The following is a 13,993-nucleotide window of genomic DNA, read 5'->3' on the forward strand; positions in this document are numbered from 1 at the left end:
AGAGTCGAAGCGCTTACACAAATTCATTGAATACCGTCCATTGTATTTCTTTTCATTTTTTTGTTCGTTGCAAATTACAAACAGGTATCATTTATACGGTTTCAAGGTTAAAACGCCGGTGTTTCAAGGAAAAGAACCGGCCGATACACGTCGGGGAATACTATTAGCTTTACGTTCGTTAACATGTTGGGAAACATACTTGAATAATAGCTAGATTACTTTATTATTGCTATTCTAATGAATATATTTCTGCAAGTCTTTGATTTATTCATTAAGATTTGAATATCGACTAGGTTTCGTATATGTGGAATGGATATATAGCGTGGATTCAGTGTGGAATGATTTAGAAACGTAATATTTTTCAACGGCACCGTCATATTTACCGTAATGTAAGTCACGACGAGCTAACGGTATTTCAGTAGGTGTTAACAGAAGAACTCGACCAATTTGAATTCGCGTTATTGATCCTACGTTTACTATACTATATAAATGTTTTAGAAGATCACAAAAATAATGACGCTCTTGTTAATTCAACGCAATTCATAGTGGACGAGGTAACGGAAATTGGGCATATCCTACGTGTCCCAGCCCTTGGTTATGATGTCACGATTGACTCAGTGAAAGTCATAATTTAGTCCAAATTGGACTGGACGACCTCCGAAAATATAAATAATATTCTTTTCGCACCGCAAAGAATGCGTGACGTCTCTGTCGCACAGTTTTCGAGCTTCTTTTCGCGAGGCTCGCGAGTTGTTCTACGAGTTGCTCGATGCCATGCCACGTCGTTCAGGTTCAAGGTTACATTTCAAATGTGTAAGGACACGGACCCATAGCGACGTCCTGTCCAGCCTTCCACGCTCCTATAGAAGAGCTTACGTAACATTCGCACAGAGTAAATCATAAGGCATGCATGCATAGTGTGTGTGTGTATGAGCATGTATGGGTGTTCGAGTGTTTACATGGGTTCCGAGTGTTGCATGGAGTATCCGGCATCTTCTGTAACGGTCGGATAGGAGAGATAAGGCCTCGGTGGCATTAATCATTTGCGAACGGGCTGAAGACAATACACATGGACGCTGCTGTTCCATGGTTTGGTTGGTTGCTGGCAGTGCGTTCGCTACTGCTGCTGTTACATAACGCGACACATTCGAGCGCGGCCAGGAACTTTCTAAAAGGGTTTTGTATTTATTAGTGATTGTTCTGAGAAAAGTTCATTGAACGCCGACACCGTATCACGTATATCTGTAAATTTTCTGATACCGAACGTATTCGATATATTAGCAGAACGCACGCTCTACCCCAAACGCTCTGCAGATTTTTTTACGCCATATGCATAATGCATGACATAATCATTCCGAGACATTCCCAACGCCGCAGTAATTAGTTTATTAATAGAAATCGCAATTATTGCGTGCATTTTTTTCAATTAATACAATATTCAATTGGAATTTGCACAAATATTTACTAGTTCCAGTAAATTTTAATAATACCATTTATATGTAATAACAGTATTTAAGAATAGCAATTAACTAAATGAAAATATTTTTCCTTTCCTTGTTTCAAATAAATAAAGTTCAAAATATATGAAATATTAATTTAATTATTAAACACTTGCAAAGTAATCACCAAAACATTTCAGTATATGATGTATGAAGCCCATAAAATTGTTTTTATAAAGTTAGTTTTTGAATTATTAGAAAAGAAACAAAAATAGATATTAGCAATTTAGAATATTCTGAGAAATTATATAGACTGAGGATATTTAGGGTATAAAGATCTATGTAATGATTCAACATGTTGTATTTTCTGTTTTTGTTTGTTGATAATATAATACAAAAGTTTATAATATTATTGCAATAAATATTGTTCTTATAAAAGTAATAGTTAACAGATTTGGAATGCTATTGAATCATATTTAATGGTGATTTAATTTTCCAATAACTTTTTGTTAATCACCAATAAACAAACACCCTGTACAAAGTCTTTTGCATATATGCAAACCAGAATCGATATCCGCTTTCGGATTCTACAATATAAACATTTTAACGAGGATCCGTTGATATTACCATAACTATTTTGGTATTATCTCCGGTCGCAGCTCAGAATGCGTCCTGTTTCCTACTGTTTTCTGGCCATATTTATTAGGCGGAAAATTGGTACACACGAAATGAGCTTGGTTCGCAGGAATCCTCAGAGAAACGCTGCGAGGAACCGGAGGGGTATATTTTCACCGTACACTTTTCATATTTATTTGATACGCTTCCGTACACATACAATCTGCTTTCAAAAAAATATATATACACCGAACGGTAATTTGATAAATCATTGAAACATTCCCTACAATGTATTCTTAGATCATAGTAATAATAATAATATATCCCAAGATTAAACATTCCCAATTAATAGCAGGGATTAATGTAATTACCTGAGAATTAATAACCAACTATTGTTATATGAATTTCTCATAAATTATGCTATAGCTAATTAAAATATATTCATAGTATAATTAGATTACTACCTCGCTTTACGACCTAGATACGTTCTGCAAAAGCTATATAACGAATAAATTATTTTGATACAAACTCGCTTTGCTTTCTGTTTCTTTTTGCAGTTTTTTTTACTCGTATAACGAAACATTGTCAGTATTTACATTCAGAACATAAAGTGAAGATTCATATTTATTTAAGATTACTATAACAAATGCTTGAATCATTCTAGTTTCTACCACAAACAAAAACTTTTATGTCAGATAATGACGCTTGTGCATTTAAGTAGTATTAATGATTTAACACATAAACATTTAATATAAACATACAAATCAGTCATATAATTATTTATTTACTACATAATGTATGGTTTTTCAACAGCCTATGGACCAATAGGTTCTTCAGTTTTATTGTTATTATTATTAAATTAATGATAGTAAAGTATAAAATTACTACAAAATATTTTTATAAAAACTTATTTTCTAAGTATTACAAATCAATATTGTATTTAAATTATTATATATCTAGGTTAGCTCAATATTTCTGCTATAATTATAAATGATAAAAAAATCTAGTACAGGAAACTTATATCCTGGATATGTATCAAATTTCTTTAACGAATATTTCCATAAATAATGTTCTGTTAAATTATTTTTATCTGTAATTATTTATGTAATTTTATATTGAATACAATAAATGTTATTAGAATACAAACAAAATGGTATAAACCAATCGGTGGTCCTCGAGATAATTTTGAGGGTAGTTTGAATATGTTTGCAATCTTCTTTTTTCTATTCTCATTCCACTTATTTGCAAATTTCCACCTTAGTGCGTTATATGTTTATAAAAGGCACAATGTAAAAACAAAATATTTAGAATCTTATTTTTATAGCGGGATACAATATTTTGAATTTAGTGGTCTAAACGCTGGTCTAAACTACTGTATTTCAAAAATAGAAAATATATAAACATTATACAATTATATAAATATTTAAAAAAACTACAATTTTGTAAAGATAAGTTAAAATATTACAATTTTTTCTAACTAAACCTTTACTAATTTAATTCGTGCATTTCACGATGGTAATTGGAAAAGTATGTTTAATGGGCTATTAGGCATAATTAACATTGATTCAATGCAAGCGAATAAATTGAAATGTCAAATGCAAGTAATTATAACTAAAGTAGTTTATAATAACGTATTGAAAACATCGATTCGCTGAATAAATGTACCTATTGCTTAATAGCAATTTATAAGATTAAGGTAAACCGTATTTTTTACTTCATATCTTTAACTATCTCTATCTCATACATATACTTTTCCTAATTCGTGTTTTTGTTTTTCTCTTGTCGTGTTACCAATGCCTGCATAACCCACACACGGAAACCAATTCGCTGTTAATTTCAATCTCAGGGGTGTGCAGGTAATTTACAGCTAATTTCAGCAGTTGGCGCACTTGTGCGGAAATTACTCTGTATTTTTTCAGCTGCTAATTAGAGAGGACTTTAAAGCGGTAGGGCAGATCTCTCGCACAGCAACCCGACTCGACCAGCCAACCACCCATCTCGACAGAACTTGTAATTAACTTTTCATTACGGATCGCACATCTACAATTTCTTGATTTCCCTTTTTAATTCTAGAATCATCATCCATATTCATTCAAATATTGATATTCAAGTTATTAATTTCGGTTCTTTCATTTTTCACTCTCTTTTGTATTCAGATTATTACAATAGCTAAATGGAATACAAATTATAGAGGCTGTTTTCATTTGCATAGAAAGAAATATAAAATCTAATATGCAATGCGCGTTATAATTTCGACGTTCGCCAATTGGAAGAATTGAATTAGAAAGTTGGTTACGGTACGAAAGAAATTTTGTAAATCCCAAAGGTCGCGCGCACTTTGACCTTAAAGCAGGCAGGATTCGATAGAAATTACAATAATTGCTTTATTAAAAATGATGGAAAAAGAAAATAAAGAATCTATTCCCATCTGGCACTAATACTTATTCTTATGTATATTTTTTATGTTTATATTATGTTTATATTAATTATTTTTTTTCTATAAAAATATTAGTATTTTGTACAATATACAGTAAAACCTCGCATAATGTGGATTCCACTAATATCAATAACCGATGAACTAACTAGATACAATAAAAAAACTTGATCATTTATGTATAAAAAATAATTTTGTGTACTAATTACTTAGAATTTATTTTTATTTTGCTCAACTTTTTTCAAACCGTATTATAAGGAAACACGAGTATGGTTGTCAGGAAACAACATAACTTATATTATCCTATTAGTCTTCTTTTCTTAAGTATAATGAAATAACTGAGGATGATTTCTCAATTTATATTGATAATTTATAAAAATAGATAAGAAGTGCATGTAAATATTACTTATTGGAATGTTTTTAATCTCTCACAAAAGCCTGTAAAAAAAACTACGATTCATTATTTACAATAAGAAAAACGAGAATGACGAGAGGCTTTAAAAGTAAATGAAAAATAGTGTTATTACGTGCACGGCAGGATAAAATCTTTGCACTTTGAACGTCGTCGCTGAAATTTTTAGGCCCCAAAAATGAGAAATGATAAATGATTCAATCGTATGTCATATTTGATATTGCCCTCGGCCGTTGCGCTAATGGCTTTTATATGAAATATAAATGTCTTTTTAACGTGTGGTTTGAGTGAGAAATTGCATCAAAAAAAATATAGATGTGATATTTCCAAACATATTTTGTTCTTTTTTGCTTTTTAGTATTGTCGTTATTACAGCAATCTGTAATTAATTACTTTTTGCAAGTTTTGTAGAAATAGAGTAAGATAAATTATTATAAACGAGTAGAGCTTAGATTAAAAGAAAACATTATATTTCGTTTTCTTTTAAATGCGAAATTGATTAAATTGAAATGTTTTGTTTTATGTTCTTGAATATTTTGTAATTAAAGTACTGGTAAATTTATTGGGATTAAAGCAAATTTAAATGTGTATGTAAATTTAGAGTATGACTATTGAAATTATAAAACTATGTGTGTGAAAATTAACGAAATCCTTGAATGCGTTTTAATTATGTATGAGCGTAGTTATTATTTTAAAGGACTAAATGTGAGTAGGAATTAATTTGAAATTTCATTTGCATCCATCGCGATGTACTTTTCCTATGCCCCAAGTTTAATGTTGTCCCGCGCATAATAAACGAAAGCAATATCCTTGATGCAGTAAATATATATAGCCCCGGCGAAGGATTTTAATAGAGAAAGGACGATGCGCTGTTTACACAAAGCAATTCAATTGGGAATTAAGTTAGCAGCGCACTTACCCAGGACGAGCACAGATGATGAAAAACAAGAAGAAGATAAAATGTACCGCACAAGGTTTCAATGCTTCCACGATAAATAAGAAAGAACCAGGATGCAAAAATGCTGCATCCTTGACATTTTTTTTCTATTCTCGCCTCTTCTTCCCATTTGCGAAGCCTCAAAAATAAAGTGAAATCCTTTGAGGAGGCAAAAACTTCTTCGGTTACTTTTTGTTTTTCTACGTGCGTACTTTTCGTGTGTATTTTTTCGATTTCTTTGCGAGTTTTCGCCCAAGGTGTCTGTGACACGGTTCCGTTGGGCCGCATCAGGCATACAAACATCGTTTTAAAATATATTTCGAACTGCAAAACTTTCCGAGAACAATTTAAATTCGCCGCGCCTCGAATAAATCCTATTATCCAGGCATTAAACTCAAAAACGAATAAAATTTTACGTGCATCCTTCGCGTAAATACAAACCGCAGCACAAGACGGCTGCAGGAGCCTCCGACGCCACTGCAAACTTACCGAATTACTAATAAAACTAATTATAAACAAACTGCAGAATAAAACAGCATAATGAGAATGTCTGAAGTTGTCATGGCTGGCTGTAAAACAACTTAGGAAAGGGCGTCGTATAACTTCCTAGGATGGTAAGCATTCTTCTTTTTACATTGAAATACTAAAATTAGTTCCTATAACTTCATTCTATAAATCACATTAAACAAGCATATTTAACTGTTAACTATTTTTGAATTTGTCACTTTACTTTTATATAAACTGCAAGATGGCTTCACTTTAAAAGGAGTCTATTTCTCAAGAGTTTATGTTTGAAATATTTGATTATCTACTTAGTAAGGTTATATCTTTTGTTTTAGTAAAACTATTTGAAATGGCGAAAGAAAACCTAGGAAGGTTGGTTTTCCTGGAGAAGTGGATTACTGTAATAATTAAGGCAATAAATTTCTATTAATAAAAATGTCCAGACGACGGTATTATCGTGGAAAACTTTTCGAAACTCGTTGCGCAGGTAAAAATGCAGTGGAGTAGAAGGTGGAAATAATAATAATGAATTATAAAATGAAGTGACTAAAGTTAGATCGTTGTATAAAAGAAAATAACCGAGGAAGCCCTGTAACTTATGCATGGCTCTCCAAACACCCTACGGATATCCACTCCGAAATAGCGAAAGGGTAATAAGACCTGGTTCGAATATCATCTAAGCTTATTTAAATATGATTTGTTGTGCGGTAATAGTGATATCGATCGAAGAAGTGACATCCATTCAAAGCTAGGTAGGTTGAATGTTAAAAAAAAAAATTTAGAATTTTAAGTAAGTTAAACTTGATTGTGAAATTATAGTTCGAGTATAAACTTAAAAGATGCAAGAACCATATTCTATAGAAAGTTAAATTATCGTGACGGTGTGCGCGCCAGTTGATGCCGTTTTTTCTTTATTTCCTTTTCTTTCACGTTTATGCGATTATGATCTTTCCCTGAAATACCGCGGAAATGATTGGTAATCGAGGTCAAGTTCTCGTATAAGAAGGATGAGAATTGCCCGGAGCGCTTCGCTTTATTATTGAAATGAGCATTTCCGGCCGCAGTCTCGAATCCGAGAGATCCGGAAGGATAAAAAGAAAAGAAAATGAATCTATCGCTTGTCAAATGTACAAACAATGACTTGGAATATTAAAAATGCATGGTGCATTGATTCCATCCGTTGCATTTGGATCGATGTCAGGGAAGGTGGATGGCCGAGACACGTGGAAGGATTTAGGCTGAGTGAAAATAAAAGGATAATCCAAGGAAGAAAATCCTTTCGAGCTTCAAATAGACGTCTTGTGTATTCATCCCTTTGTTTCAGCATTAATTTATTTCGTATCCACTAACTCGGTGTAAAGCGGACTATTTCCGTATGTTCATGTTCTCACATTTCTTTTGAAGAGGGGTCTTCTGGAACTGCTACTGCTCGAAGAACGTAGTCGGATTCATCATTTAAGACACCCATTTTCACTTCCGATTCCAGATCCACTTTACACCCTTATTTCCAAAGACATGTTTTCACATCAAATTGCAAACTACATAATGTACGTCTGTTTATTACTGGTCTTTTTTCATTAACAGGTTTAATATTATTTGCATTATCAATTAAATCAATTCAATTTGAAATATATAAATATAAACAAAACTACAATCGATATTTTTTTTATTGTACATTAATTTATATGTATATGATATTTTGGCTAATACATTGTTATTAGAAAAAAATGGTAATAAAATGATTTAAAGAAATGTTATCTTAAATATTTTTAAGTATAAATTTAAGATAAAAACAAAATATTTATAAAATCTTATTCATAATTATTAACAATACACATAATGTAATTAAATTATAGCATTATCAATAAACATTTTGAAAGAAATAGTATCAGATGATAAAACAACTTATTATTTCATAATGTTTGCAGCTACTTTCTTGTAATTAAATTACATCATGCATAATCTTTAAAGTCGGCGGGGGCTTAACTTTATCAATATAATCAGTCTGCTACGGTCCCTTGGGTCGGGAATAAACCTGTTCACAGGCAGTTTCTTCCTTAAAATCGTTACGCTAGAGAAATGATTTTTGATCTGCTTTGTATCATACTTTGATCCCACGGTATGCTGATTTTATTATTCTATTTATAATCTTAAATCTGTTAACGACTTTGTGGAATTAAGCTTAGCACTCCACCCTCCTCATTTTCCTTTCACTCAGATGGAGAAGAAAGCCCTGTAAATGCCCCTTTTTACGCCGGATGTGACACAATATATAGGTTTTACACGGCCCGTCGAGGGAATATGAGTAAAGGGAGTCCATTCAACGTTCACTTTACAGTACGTTGTGTAAATGAAAGAAGTCTTAATTCGGGCAACTCGATCAGGTCAATTAGATTTGAAGAGACGCCGCGCCCTCCGGAGTTAAAGGTTAACAATGTTGTAACTATCATTTGCTTTAGCCAAATCCAATCAATTATCATCGTAAGTCTGAAGCCTCAGAGAGTGGGCAGCCAATAAAACTGACTGACATTTAAATACGAGATAAATTAATTTCTTCTTCGAGCTAAATTCGTGTCGAGTTCAAGCCAGCTGCTCCCTCAATTTGTGTATTGAGGACCAAATGATTCATTATGCAATTTAGTTTTAAATAAACATTTCAACTAGGACACAAATCAAGAATGTTAGATTTAGGAATAAATAAGTTAATGTAAGGGAAATCTTCATTTAATGTGACTAATTATGTATAATTAATTAAAAACACAGTCACTTGCATAATAATTTATTCTCAACTTCTCTTAATATTTACTTGATAATATGTAAGTAACACAAATTGGAAAGTAAAGATGATAATAATAATATAAGTATTCTAAGTAATCATTTTAATTGAATATAGTAGGTTATCACCGTATTTAAAGCTAAAAATTTCTAATGAAGCTAAAGTCTATTTAAATAAATCAAGTTACGTAAATTACATGCACAATGCACACCAAACAAAAGAACATTCAATATTATTAATAAACATTTATAATTTATTAATTGTTTTTGAATAACTTCAAATATTATTTAAAAATTCGATGAAAGTTTATAATATAAATGTGTAACGTTAACGCAAAGCTAAAAATATTATTACACAATGAAAGAATTTATAAATAGTCAATATTATTGTTAAACATGAATCATCGTTTTTGATATACCGTATACATAAAAAATGAATTTCGTTTTATTTTTAAATGATATGTAAATGTAAACATCTCAATGAAGTAAATAATTGGATTTACATTAAGTTATGAAATTGAATACGTACTGTTCTTTCGGGCTGTGTATCCCGAGGATAACGTTCAAAATTAAATATAATAATTTCGAGGAAAAGTGGAAAAAGAAACAACATTAAACGTATCAGTTAGATCTAAATGATTATACATTGTCTCACGAAATTTGTTCCAGGAGAATCGGACTACCTGTATAAAAGCGTCCGTGATAAAAATCGACTTGATTATGTGAACGTATATTTTATACCTGTTCGGTGGTGTTCATTAAAAAAAATATGGCAACGCATGCAACTTCGTGCATTTTAATGAATGTCACTTCGTAAGAGCACAAGAGACGTCACCGAGATGAAATTTAATATAATTGTTTAACTTGTAATTCATTAGTTGGACATTTCGTAATTAATTAACCAACCGCCGTTTAATCAGAGAAATGACACGATTATTCGCAATATATCAAAAAAACAATTGTTATTACAAAACACCAAAATCATTTCATTCGATTTTTGAGCAGAGCTTTCGAGATGGTTTCATTAAATGGAATTTATTTGAATCGATAACACGGAAACAATTAGTGTCTACATTTTGTTTGGGGCAAAACCAGTTTAAAATTAATATCCACCCCATTTTGGTATACAGCGTGCAGCATGTCCTCCGGCCCAGCATTCGTGTCATCTTTATTCATGAGCATATTAATTGCAGTTAAAGCAAAGAAACGGTTTCCTATTGATTTTATTAAATAAATTCTAATATTATTAATATGTATCTCGGCTTATTAAGTGCAATATACAAAGAAAACCAGTGTACGCTTTTTCCTTCACTATCTCTGCTCTCTCTTCATCCTCCTTTAACACCGACATCAATTAAGTAGAGAAATTTCTACGGTTTCTGCTGCAAGCATTGAATGCAAGGAAACCGCGACTCGAGTAAGCGAGAGAGGTCAAAGACCATCTATTCATTTACAACGTTTTATTTCTGCTAATTGTTTTTTCTTTCTTTCTTTATTCGCAATAAAGCGAATGGACAAACGAAGCAATCATAAAAGTAGTGCATTATATTAAAACATACCAGACTTATATATATATACACCAATTGCCAAGTTAATAATCTTCCAATCATGGAAAATATTGATTCTCCAGGAATTACTTCTCCCTTATCGCATTTCATAAAGTTTATAAAACAATATTTGATACGATTTTTATGATTTGAATTAAAAATGTGTATGCATTTATTATTTATAAACAATATAAAATAGTATTCAAAATTTTAAAATTATTATTTGATAATTAACCTGGTAATTAGAAATTATAAAAGTATATCAAATAATGTTAGTTGAATTAAAAAAAATAATTAAAATTCAGATAATTAGTTATAGCATTATGTCTTGCTTTTTTCATTTATATGAAAACAAAATAATTTTCTGATATTTTATTTAATATATTATGTTTATAATATTTTAAGTGACTACATTAGTTTTTTGTTTGCTTTTTTTCTATTTTGGAATAACAAGAACTCGTGACCAAAGATTAGTTAACATATTAATAATATCAACAAGTAATAACATAAATATTTTAGTTGAATTTACATCAAATCAAGTATTGATACTAAAAAATGTATGTTTGTTGAATATTGTATAAAATTACACTTTCCATAAATGACAATTCATTACATTCTTATAAAAACCACCATTATGTTAAATTGGTTTGAATGTTATAGTATTGTTGAACAATTGAATATATAAAGATATTTAATAAAGTTTTCTTTTCTGAAAAACGTGTATTAAAAATATAATGTTAACGTTTCTTAATTTTCACACACATATCTTCCGAGAGCGAGTGAAAATGCTCTTCTATTTTCCTCTGCGTTTCACTGCTCTCCTCTTGTTCATTAAATTTTCATTTTAAATGCTTCAAAGAAAACAACAAAGGAATTGTATTGAAATTACCTCCAGTGTAATTTAAAGTACACGCAGTAAGAAAAAGCGTACACATGCGCACCTAACAGTGTATATATATTTTATTAAATAAAATTCTGGAGATTTATATGTTTCAATTTCCGAGTAAAGCAGTTACGTAAAATTGCACACACCATTCCATCGCTCAAGCAAGTGAAGAAAAAAAACATAATGCCCTAAAAGAGGGAGATAGCGAAAAAGGAAAAAACATATCCCTAAATGCCAATCTCAATTACCATCAATATATCATTACGCAAGAACCGGAGATACGTATCCGAATTGATATTAAAAATAGAACTGGTATAATTATTGCACCAAAAATGTTCTTCAATCTAGTCTTCACTAGAATCAAAATTACGCAATTGCGTCATATCCGTAAGTTCTTCAAGCTCGGCGTCAATTAATGGTACAGGGAGTTTATTTAATTACGCCTTATGAAGCGGAAAGGAGTTAATTAAATATGTAGACATGGGATCAGAGGTGTACGTAGTTAGTATACATTCTCAAATCACAACTTTGCTCTATGACTTTTACGAACAGAGAAGATTAGAAAGTTAATAATAAAAATATCAGTTCTTCGATCATGCTTAAATCCTTTGACGTAGGTGGGACAATGCAAAAATAAAAGAAAAAGTAAGTACAGAAGCAGACACAGAAATCGATTTAAATGCAATTATTTGGAATCGTGAAATTTCACGTCTAGACGTAATTAATTAGCAGCGTGTTTTCTAGCAGGAAATAAGTAGATTTTAATTTCACTTCTGGCAAGTGAAAAGAACGAGGACTTTGTTTTAGGTATATTTCTCTTCCACTATGGTACGTCGCCGATGCATTGCCATACATATTTAATGATCCACGCCGAGGCGGGAATATTTTTGAATAATAATACGGAAACGGATGTCGGCTGAATGAAGACAAAAAAAAATGTTACGTGGACACACACTAGTTTTAAATTCCTTTTTTTATTTCGTTCCTATTTTTCTTTTCTCCATTTTTTTTTGGTGCAACATTTTGCGACACAATGATGATACCATCAGAAAATTGTGCATATGATATCGATAAATGAAATCGAGCCGTGTAATCAAAGAAAAAAAATAATATGTGCGATTCGGTTCATCGGCATAAGTTTATGCCGATATTTGATATCGAGGCGAATGACCTTGTGCATATTCAGTATACGAGAGGGTTAACTAATTATGGCAGTTTATAATATAGAGATTTAGTTCAAGTAACGGTAGATTTCTTGGCGTCTTGCATCGCGAAGTAGATATCCGCGAAACGAGATGCGGATTCGTGTTTTATATATATATATATCGTATAGGATGCTAGAATACACACACATATAAAAACACATAATATTTTTATGATTATTTCCATGTTTTAAACCCAACTTTTAGACGTGGAACTCAACTGTTTTCGTCGGTGGAAACTGGTTTTGAATGTGTGTATATATATACGTATATTTTTTCTCTCCTGAACTAACTACAAAATAAATATACAAGAGTGCCACGTCGAAGGAGACGAAGAAGAGAGTCGGTGTTTAAAGAATTTTCCACACTTACGAACGCACGCATACACGTACACACAACATATAAAAAACATGCAAAGAGAGCTCTTCGCAGATAAATGCACACAACAGGCAATTTTATATAAATTCGTAATTAGAAAGTCGGAAAAGTAGTTTAGATGAATGCAATTCGAATGAAGGTTTTACCTGATAATCCTCGGATGTCGGCTAGGACGAGAGTTGCGGTCCAATATAGGAAAAGAACGGAGAATACTGACCCCAAGTAGCTGGGGCCACCCCGCATACACTTCATCTTATCACTCAAATCACAGTATTCCTACACAATATCTATGTATCTCTAGATAGGCATTACTCTAGTTGTAATAATTATATCTATCTATAAATGTATGTACTAGACAAAGTCAGAGGGAACTAAATACACATCACACGGCTCGGTGAGCACAACTAGTTTTAGGTAGAGTCTAAGAAGAGTATGATGATGTTGATGTATCCACAGGTAATTATACTCGAGTCCGTAGTTTACGTAGTACGTACGGTCTGTCTCGCAGTTGTCGGGACACGAAGGAGCTTTCAACGCGGTCGCCGCTCGCAGACTGAGCGATGCGTGCTTCGACGGTTGCCAGATAATAGAAACTTATTGGTGGCGCTTTGAACGGCGCGCTCAGGTGGTTTACGCTACACCTGGCCAGGTAGAATATTCTCCGGGGAAGGAAGGCTGCTCGATACGAAAAATGCTATTATGATACTACCTGTTACGGATTACTCTTCTCCATTGTATTCACTACGACACACCACACACACACAGACGTGTACAGACAGGGCTTCTTATCCAAGCACAAATCCGTCATTTACCTGCCATTTACTGTTTATCATCAACCATTATACAAAGTCAAATATTTATCAA

General features: G+C 32.0%; 1 protein-coding gene across 2 annotated transcripts in view; it reads right to left on the reverse strand.

Moving 5' to 3' along the window:
* The window catches only part of LOC108564091 (low-density lipoprotein receptor-related protein 2), an 87,122-nt gene extending 73,451 nt beyond the window's left edge, over nucleotides 1-13,671 (reverse strand). For both annotated transcript variants that reach the window (XM_017922999.1, XM_017922998.1), the window contains exon 1: nucleotides 13,276-13,671. In XM_017922999.1, the coding sequence (XP_017778488.1) occupies nucleotides 13,276-13,381 (106 nt within the window). In that variant the 5' untranslated portion in view covers nucleotides 13,382-13,671. The remainder of the gene's footprint in view (nucleotides 1-13,275) is intronic.
* Between the last annotated feature and the right edge of the window lie 322 nt (nucleotides 13,672-13,993).

Source organism: Nicrophorus vespilloides, unplaced genomic scaffold (genome assembly GCF_001412225.1).
Source record: "Nicrophorus vespilloides isolate i.1.1-1 unplaced genomic scaffold, Nicve_v1.0, whole genome shotgun sequence".
Taxonomy (NCBI): domain Eukaryota; kingdom Metazoa; phylum Arthropoda; class Insecta; order Coleoptera; family Silphidae; genus Nicrophorus; species Nicrophorus vespilloides.